Raw genomic sequence first — 10,032 nt, 5'->3', positions numbered from 1 at the left:
AAACTATTGAATTTTTTATTCATCTAGCGCCATGTCTCTCTCTATTTTTTTTTTGAGAAACCACGATCGATTAATCCATCGAATCATCATCGCCTGCTCAAGATCTAGGTACCTATGATGTGATCATCATCCTGGTGTGTGTGTTTCCACCTTTTTGCTACTATAGTGGTTGGCTGGTTTGTTCCTACGCGTGCTATTTTATTGTCGTGATGCTGTTGTTATCACATCTTGCTACAATGCTACAGGCCATCTCATGCTATTGAACCTGCTAGCTTAAATTAGTTATCAATCGGAATCAATCGATTTGTCCTACGTTAGTGAATGACCGGATTGCAATCTATCTATTATATTAATATGGGAGTGTAAAAAAAATCTCCACGTTCACCGAGAGAGTCTAGAAATTCCCACATTAATCGAGAAAAGAGAAGGATTTCGACCGTTGAATTTTATGAAGATCTAACGGTCTATACTAATCAAAAAATCTATATCGCATACGACTACTAAATATATCTATATCAAAAAAAGAAAGCTAAAAGTGATTTCAATACAGATTGGGGCCAATCACTGGTACATGCCATCCATATTCAGCTATTAATTACCATATATCATGTTAAATTAATTTGGCAAGCATGTTCACGTGTACTCAAAAGCTTGCCAGGCACAATCTCCCATAGTAACACATGTCCATGCACACTTTGCTATGCACCATCATTTACTTTCGTGCAGATAAGTTGCAGTATATCCATGGCTGCAAGATGTTTATTATTTTCACCTCACCCAATCAAATAGGGTTATCATTGGTCCCATGACAATAAATGGTGTAAAATTTTCTTTTCTTTCACCAAGTAACATGAGAATTTCTGGCACATTAGAATGAACGTGGTGACATTTTTAATTTGAAGTATTAATTTTCACATACACTACTTCTTCTGAAGCCCTTTTGCTTTGTAGGTGGTTATAGCAATGCTCTCCACCATGTTGAGGGCGTTCATTCTCGAGGATTAGAAATAGCCATGTTGTTTTGTAGGAAAAAAAAAGAAAGATTGTTGATTTATTATAGACCCACGTTAGAATACCGTATTAAACTATTAATCACATCAACAGTTCAACACTAAAAACTTCGTAAGCTATGCAGTCAAATGTTTGAATTTAAAAATATGAAAGGAAACTGAGCGATCAATGTTGTTACATAGATTTGTGTGTAGGCTAAATTATTAGAAAATCAACATCCAATATTTTTTTGAAAAAGATCCCGCATGTATTAATCATTTTAATACGTAAGCGTGATACAAAGTCATGATATTCGCTTATAGAGCATATAAATTACCATGTTAGTCCGTAAAAAATAAATACAGAAATCTCCACGATTGATCCAGTGGGACCATATTATAACGACTCGGATTATTTGATACTGAGTAAAGTATAAGAGTATAACTCTAATTTAAAATAAATCTTAGCCTCATATCAAATACAAACATAACCTTTAGCGGAAGGAAAATATTAGAGATGAGGGCTTAATATAATGATGAGGAAACGGAAGAGCAAAAGACCGATGTTTGAAGACAACGTGGCAAGGACCTGGAATAAATAGATGAGGAGCAGTGTGAGACCTCAATCAATAAGGAACAACGACCCAAGATCTACACAATGGTGGGCATGATGCAAAGCCGCACGTGGCATACATGCTTTCTAGAAAAGGGTAAAATAAATAGGTTGGGCATGATATTAGCACGATGTCAAGCCAGTGGTGCTCCAATGCTGGAAAGATAGTGCAGCTGAAAGCACCTATTTGTCAAGTGCAGACGATTGACTAGGATGTCACCTTTCGTAAGCTGCAGATATCTTTGGAACACAAAACTAAGACAACAAGAATACTTCATGTGTTTGAATGATGCTCCTAGGAGAAGCGATCAGTGTGAAAAATAAAAATCACCAGTGGTTGCATTGCAACATTGTATCGCCGGAGTTGCAAACAAAGTGTTCAAAGACAACACGCCTACAACTATTATTACCTCAAGAGTGCAATGTATAAATGCCCCATAGAATCCAACAGGGTATGAAAAGTGAAAGGAGTCGATGATTTCCACTATGCCATGGATTGTCGTCCTAACGGCGGTACGAAGGAAGATTTGTTGAGCAGGTGTGAGAAATGGGCAGGTATATGTGAAGCACGTGATGGAAGGTAGAAAGGCTGCGCAATTTTGGGTGGACACACTAGGCATTTGTAATGGCAATGAGATTGAAAGAGATTAGAAGATAGAGAAATACATAAATATATTATTTTTTCTAGAAGGAAGAAGATGACCAACTATAAAGAGATTGGAGTAGGTCCCGAGGGTATATCCCCTATTATTTTCCAAATAATTGATAATTAAGAGATTTTTTATAAAAGTATATGAATACTAAATGGATAAAAAATATATAAAATTAACCATAATTGTATATCCACAGTGGGTTAGGAAAACAATAGAACTAAGGAAAGTTAGCGGTTTGTTTTTATACACATTGGAATATAAAGTAACTAAACACTAGTCTATATCAACAACATATAAATAAATATCAAACCTTTATTAGTAAAAAGCTAAATTTATCTTGAATAAAGAATTCAAAAACATAATTGAATAAATATAGCCATGCTATTTGCACGGTTGCTTCACTTGGAAAGTGCAGTAATAACGAGTATATGTAGATTAGAGGTATAATAGTATCACAGCCTAAAACAATTCATTAATTTACTTTCTCATTGAAGAATAGTGGGTGGTTTGGTCTGAACCCGAGCTCTCCTCAAGTTTTGGGTCCAAATTTGTAAGCCCGATAGAGTTGATTTTAGGTCTAAAATAAATCAAACTTTTTATTGACCCAACCTAAGCCTGGCTTTGCCCACAAAATGATCAGGTGTATTTGTTTTGCACGTCCCTCCATAGCAATCCCAAACACAATCTGCAGGGTAGCAGAATACACACACACACACACACACACACACACACATATATATATATATATATATATATATATATATATATATATATATATATATATATATTATATACACACGTTACTTATGGAGAGTATACGTTATTAAGATAGAAAGGATGAGCACAAAGGAGAAGGCTATAGAGTCTATCCTAATAGTAAATTTGTTTAACCGGACAGACGAGTTGTGCATAAACAAGGTACAGAAACATAAGAAAATATGGGAGCATATATGTAATAGGGGCATGGTAGGTTTAGATTAGAGAATACAGAAAAGAAAAAAGATTTGGATATGATGAAAAATAAATAGGATACATTCACTGCTCATTAAGATTCTAATGCAAACTTAAATTAAATTATAAATACTACTTCTGGTGATACCTTACTTCTGGTGATACAAAAAATACTTTATCACCGTGAAAAATTTACATTGCTGGTAAAAAAATCAAATATAATCCTATTAAATATGTAAAATATTTAAATATATTATGCACAAGCTTTTCCTTTTCCTTTATATATATATGTTCTGAAAAATATGACGATGAAAATCCATAGATGATATTTTGATCTGTGCCACTAGAACAAAAGAAATAAATGATATGACTTAATAAAACTATTTGCAATAATTTATTTTAAAGTAAAAATGAATATAATAATATAAAAAATCTAACCACCCGCGCTATTTGCGCGGACCATCCCGCTAGTTGTTGCTGATTGGAACGATATTACTATAGTAGTTCTGATCTCGATGGCCTACATGTACCTAGCTAAAGTATTTGGAGATTCCAATATCGATTTCAATTGACAACAGTGTGAGAGGGAAAACTTGAAGCTATTTTTTGTTCTTACTGATATGTAATATCCGGAAAAGGGAGTTAATACTTTTCTAGATTTTTTTTGAGATCGACTTGATTTTCACCCAGGACCAAAATCTCAACACTTCAAAATGGCTCAAATTGTTCGGCAATAGATCAATAGTGTGCAACGGCCGGCGAAACATTGAGATCACGACACTACATATGTTCTTGTCTCGAGCTCCGCGATGTAGCTCCGGTAACTTAACCATACTCTAAACATCTTCGATAAACCATCACACAGGTATTCGCAATCCAGTTCCTGCAAGAGTACGCAACCAACCAACATACAACTTCCATGCCCAAATACCTAGCAATTCCGCTAATAATTAAAAAGAGAAGCCTTCAACAAGATGCGACTTGCGCTTGCTTCTTTGTACCACACCTTCAGTAACCACCATCAACTTGCGCACGGTTTTGGGTCCTTCTGTCACGGCTATCATCAGCTTCTGGCCCTTGCTTGCGACAGGACTACCGCCGCCAGTCTTACACATCGTCCTCACTCCTCACCACTCTTCCTGATATGCTGGACTGTACCGCCGCTCACAGCAGTCTCGTCCATGGAAGCACTGGTCTTTATCCTTTTAGTGCCATCTGCGCCAATGTCAGCGTCGTCTCCCTTGCGCTTCTGAGGCTGCTGGCTTTCGTTGTTGTCAACCTCCTTGGAGCTCTTCCTCATCTCTTCCACAGCGCCTTCTTCGACTAACCCGTCCACCACTTGAGCCGCACTCGTCCTGTTCATCGTAGCATCTTTTCCTTCCTCAGGGTCTCCTTTATGCTCCATAGGCTGCTGATCCCCCTCCTTGATTTCAGCCACGGTTTTGACAGAACCGTCAGCGTTGACATCTGAGTTTCCGATTTGGCACTCCATCTTCTTTTCCTCAGCACTAGCTTGCTCATCCTCGTTCAAGCTGATATCGTCCTCCTCCTTTGCCAGCTCACCATCGTTGTCCTCCGAGTCACCATCACCACATTCGTTAGCGTCATCAGCGCCTTCTTCAACAGCCTTCTGTTGCAAAGACTCGATCAGAGCCATCATCTCTCGGTTGATCTGAAAGAAAAAAAATCACCAAACGTGTTAGAAACTCTGCCAGCTCTAGCACGCTTGGACAAACTTATATTTCAATTAATTCCACCTGTGGATTCACTAGGAAGTCACAGATGTCAGTTGGGCAGGAAGGACACTTCTTCACAATCTTTTGAGCCCTTAGAGTCCGACCGCCACGGCTTCTCTCTCTCATAGAGGACTGGGAATCATATGTCCCAAGCAAACAAGTCTTGCAAAAGTTGTGGGCACAGGGAGTAGTGAGTGGTTCTTTAATCACTTCCTGGCAGATAGAACAGGCAAACTCTGCAGGACAAGTCAACAGAAAACAGTTCTGAGAGAACTCTCGCGGTACCTTGAATTCAAGCAAGCTACAAACTCAATACCACAAACTAAAGGCATGCGTAAATAAACATAACAGAAGGAAAGATAACCTTTCAGCAGTCTTTCAGCCACAGACATCTGAGTACGCCTTGCTCTTCTCCGGACCTGCTTGTCAGTCTCAGAAACCCCAGTGAGAACAGGCTTCCTGCTAATTGGAGGAGGAACCATCCATTTCCAACCTTCTTTCTCCTATAACAATAAATAATAACCCATCAAACTATGGTTCAGTACTACTGAAAGCAGAAGAAACAGATGCGCATACATCATAGTCCCATGAAGGACGTCCTTTTCTCTCAGTTATATCAGTTGCATCTTGTAGCTCCGCGATCTTGGGCAATGGTCTTGGACGGTCACCATGATCATCACTGAAAACCATAGCGATGGTGTCAGGTGGAATGGTGCCATTTTTTGTCTAAAATAAAATCGTGTACAGACAGATTAATCACAAGATAAAATTAAACGTATGTATTTTGTCAAACCTGGTCCAAGGAGCTGGTTCGTTTTCACAGCGTACAAAGAGATACCTGCAGACTTTGAACTTACCCTATGGCAAAAGGACGGAGTGAATTTAATAACTTCTCCACAAATTTGTTTAGCTTGTCAGCTTATAAGCAACTGCAAAATGCAAAAGTATGGGAAGTTCTTCTGGATTCTGTATACAGGAGCATAAAATTACCTGAATACCAATCTTCCTCCAGCATTTCTCAATTCTATAAATTCCATCATACCTCACACCAGAATCAGGAGCATAGGAAGAGCGCTTCTCTTTGTGAGACCTGTTAAGAGAATGTAGAAAGACAAAGTTTATATATAAGAGAATATTAGTATAGATAAACAGATGTAATATAAAATGATCTCAATATGGGAACAATTCATGATACCGAGAAAAGCATATATATCCCCATGTCAAGAAATAGCAATGATATGTAAATAAATACAGCAGCAGTAGATCTTAAGCGTCATCTACTTGGTGGACAACGTTGCAGTTTCAGGTATAAGCATGGAAAAAATAAAAAGCATACCGCACAACCCGGACTGGGTAACCCTTCATGCAACTGATTAGCAAAGCCGCATTCATCTTCTCGAACTTTTGATCAAAAGATTGTTCCTTGTTTGTTCTCTTGTTCCCGCTTAGATCTCTCCCACCACTGCATTAATATATTTCATTTTACAGACATTTCATATGATAAGTCAGGAAAAATAATAGAAGTATAACAAGTGGTCAAATTATCATACCTTCCAGTATAAAGGAACCACTCCCCGTGGTCTTCGTCGTCTTCGTAGCCTCCTGACAGTGCTACTGACTGAGCACCATGCGTGGACTGGCCAGCAATACCAGCAATGTGAGGAAAATGAGCACCCCATTGCCTGCATTCAAGTCGGTCTGGCCATGTTTCCCCAACTCGAACACCAATGTTCCTTTTGGGATCATTTTCTGCAAGAATGGGGCCAAAGTGATCTGGTGCAATTGTCACAAAGATCTGGCCACTTGAAGCATTTGCTTTTCCAGCCCGTTTAGCCCTCTCAGTTCTATATGCCTTATCAGGCCTGTCATCGTTTCGTATATATTGATATTGAACTGTTGAGCTATCAGGACTAGCTTTCTTTGAAATTTTTGCCATGCGAATAGCTTCAACTAAAGCGGAATTAATTCGTGGTTGCTCTGCCATTTTTGACGGGATCTGTGCACGACACTTGCCACACGTCTTCTTTCCACTATGTATCCACTTCTGGAAGCATTTCAAGCAGAAGTTATGGCCACATGGTGTCTGTAGAAGAAAGAATTACGTATTGGTTAGAGATGGGACAAAAATAAATGTTAGCGGGGATACTATAGCTACCAAAAGTAAGAATATACAACCAGATGAACAAAGAGTCAAATAAATATCAAAGCATAAAAGCGTGGCAACAATTTTAGAACACATGGAATAGCATCAAACCAGCAGAACAGAACCAAATAAAGTTCCTGCGTAACTAAGTTTACATGTTACAAGCAGAAAATGCTAATTGCATAAATATATAGGCCGGACCTCCATATTTTGGATAGCTATTGTTTGACAACATTTGTCTGCCAACTTTCATATCTATGATCAATCAATGATAGAACAAGATGGACCTAGCCAGAATACAAAAAATACATGGTCACATGGAAATATGAAACAAACGTATGGGGAGAGCTGGCCTATTTACGCCATTATAGCATTGATTGATCATCTACACTTAAGGGCCTGTTTAGTTCATTTTGCGTTTTTGCAAAATTTCACTGTAGCAAAGGAATCTTGCTAATTTGAAGTACTAAATGAAGTCTATTTGCAAAAATTTTTGCATGGATGGGTTGTAAATCACGAGACGAATCTAATGATGCTAATTAATCCATGATTAAGCAATAATTAGCGGATGGTTACTGTAGCATCACTGTTGCAAAACATGGATTAAGTAGGCTCATTAGATTCGTCTCGCGATTTACAACCCATCCATGCAAAAAGTTTTGTAAATAGACTTCATTTAATACTTCAAATTAGTAAGATTCCTTTAGCATCTTTGCGTTTACAGCTTTTTTGCGTTTTTGCGGATGGAACTAAACAGGCCCTAAATACGGAAGTATCTAGCAACTGAATTTTATCAAGCTCGACCCAACTCACAGCGAACCATTTAAAAATGTTCACACTTGCTCACAGTACGTAGTGAACGGAACAAAATAGGCAAGCCTATAAGGTCAAATTGAGCAATATGTCGCCGAACTGCTAGATCACTGTCATTAAGCACTCAAAAGCATAATTATGTAACTGTAACGCGAGATATGAAAAGAATAGAAAGCAGATTTATTAGATTGATGTCGTGCTAGATCTCATTTATAAGATGGGCGGTGGGCCAAGGCATCGCACCAGACTACCTAATTTACCTATGATATCAAAAAATTAAAAAGAGGCAAAGGATGACATTAGTAAATACCAGAACTGCTCTGTTCATAGAGACTTCATGTGCAATAGAAACCGCTGTGTGCTCATTAACGAATTACATGCACTACACAGAAGGTAAACAGTTCAACCACAAAGTAGCTCTTATTCTCTGATGTAATACAAAATCTAAAGCATTATATCGGAGGGAGAACAAGACTCACCCAAGCCAGCATATAAAAGATGCATGGTTGTATGAGAAAATGAAATGGAGATACGTGGCACTTCATTGAAGCAAGATTAAAACCACTGGGGGCAGTATCTCAGCTGGCTTCTATAGGCAAGGAATATATATATGCGCAACATCCAATCAAGCAACATGGAGGTGGAGCAATACAATGCAAGCTGATAGTAGCATCAGAGCGACAGATTATCAAACCAATGATGTTAACAAAACTGGCTACTGTGCTCATTAACGAATTACATGCACTACAAAATGTAAACAGTTCAACACAAAGTAGCTTCTTATTTTGTTGTAAATACAAATTCTAGAGCATCGGAGGGAAAACAAGATTGACCCCAGCCAACATATAAAAGATGCATGGTGGTATGAGAAAATGAAATGGAGATACGCGCCGCTTCATTGAAGCGAGAATAACTGCACTGGTGGGAGTATCTCAGCTGGCTTCTCTAGGGCAAGGAATTATACATGCACAGCATCCAATCAACAGCAACGTGGAGCAATTAATACAAGCTGAGAGTAAAATCACAGCGTTCTGGCTTCTAGCTAGCACCAGATCAGCGCCCTGTGAGGATGGGGAAGGCTCTCTTATTAGGCCATGGTCGGCCGTGCCATGCTGCGGCAGCGGCCAGGTTGCCCTCGGCGTTCATGTGTTTTCCCCAATCCCAGCGGGTGGTAAAAGTACCATCCATTCGCCCTGATATGATGGATCCAAACGGTGGGCGTGATGGCGTGCATGGGAGCGGACGCGTGCAGAACTACAGATCATCCAAACGGTGGAATCAGAGAGGAGGGGATCCAACTGTTGAGGAAGGAGGCTGACGGGTTCAAACCGCGCATGCAACTCGCCTAGACCAAAACCGTCTAAACCACCAAAACAGCACGGTTTGGTTTGAGTTCTGTAAGAAAAACCGCCGAAAACCGCGAATGAACAGGGATGCGTATATACAGATTCACAGAACGAGCATGAAATGAAGCTAATGACCTCGACAGGTAAAACTGAAGCAGAGAGCGAGATATTAGCGCAAAACGTAGGAGAAACGGACAATCGATTGGCAACACGTTCCGGTAATTGAAAAGAGGCGGAACGTGCACTGATCTGCGGATGGAGAAGCAAACGGATCGGTTCGGACTGGAAGAACAGTTCAGGTGAGCACCAGATTCGAGAATGGTAGCGCAGGGAGGGAGGGAGCTACGTATACTCACAGTCACGGGGCGATCGGGGAGCTTCATGCAGAAGGAGCAACTGAAGCTCCTGCCGACTATGTCGAGGACGTCGTCAACCTTGCCGTCGCCGTCTTCCTCGTCCTCGGCTGCAGCAGATCCGGCGAGGAGCTCCTGGCGGCGCCGCGCCTTCTCTTGGTCGGAGAGAGTGGCGTCGGCCTCGATGGCGCGGATGGCGGCGACGAGCTCGCCTCCTGCCGCGGGGGCGGCGGCAGGGGCTGCGGCTGCGGAGCCGGAGCAGTCGGGGCAGCTCCAGGTCACGGCGTCCGAGAGCGCGGGGACCTCGGAGAGGCAGGGGGAGTGCCATGGCGTCGCGCAGGTGGAGCATCGGAGGAGATCGACCTCGGGCGGGGCGGCGGCGCGGCAGACCATGCAGACGCCATCTCCGTCGCAGGGGAGGTCGGGCATGGCGGC

The 10,032-nt window shown here is 40.7% G+C and overlaps 1 protein-coding gene across 1 annotated transcript; it reads right to left on the bottom strand.

Annotated features, from left to right (window-relative positions):
• Nucleotides 1–4,326: 4,326 nt before the first annotated feature.
• Nucleotides 4,327–10,032, bottom strand: LOC112884531 (E3 ubiquitin-protein ligase ORTHRUS 2-like). The gene is made up of 9 exons (XM_025949933.1): nucleotides 9,601–10,032; nucleotides 6,493–7,025; nucleotides 6,279–6,404; nucleotides 5,933–6,032; nucleotides 5,736–5,800; nucleotides 5,519–5,621; nucleotides 5,307–5,445; nucleotides 4,964–5,178; nucleotides 4,327–4,878 (listed from the first exon to the last, which is right to left on the bottom strand). Exons 1-9 carry the CDS (start codon nucleotides 10,024–10,026, stop codon nucleotides 4,327–4,329), a joined length of 2,259 nt encoding a protein of 752 aa, XP_025805718.1. The 5' UTR covers nucleotides 10,027–10,032.

The sequence above is a fragment of the Panicum hallii genome, chromosome 3 (genome assembly GCF_002211085.1).
Source record: "Panicum hallii strain FIL2 chromosome 3, PHallii_v3.1, whole genome shotgun sequence".
NCBI lineage: Eukaryota > Viridiplantae > Streptophyta > Magnoliopsida > Poales > Poaceae > Panicum > Panicum hallii.
The sequence above is the reverse complement of the archived record's forward strand: the minus strand, read 5'-3'. Positions and strand labels throughout refer to the sequence as shown.

What these genes read in the sequence shown, in the direction of transcription:
- LOC112884531 (XM_025949933.1), bottom strand. Translation starts at nt 10,026, where the DNA reads ATGCCCGACCTCCCCTGCGACGGAGATGGCGTCTGCATGGTCTGCCGC. An exon ending in TCCCCGATCGCCCCGTGACT is followed by an intron (nt 7,026 to 9,600) that starts GTGAGTATACGT and finishes TTTCTTCTACAG; the next exon opens with ACACCATGTGGCCATAACTT. An exon ending in ACTTCCTAGTGAATCCACAG is followed by an intron (nt 4,879 to 4,963) that starts GTGGAATTAATT and finishes TTTTTCTTTCAG; the next exon opens with ATCAACCGAGAGATGATGGC.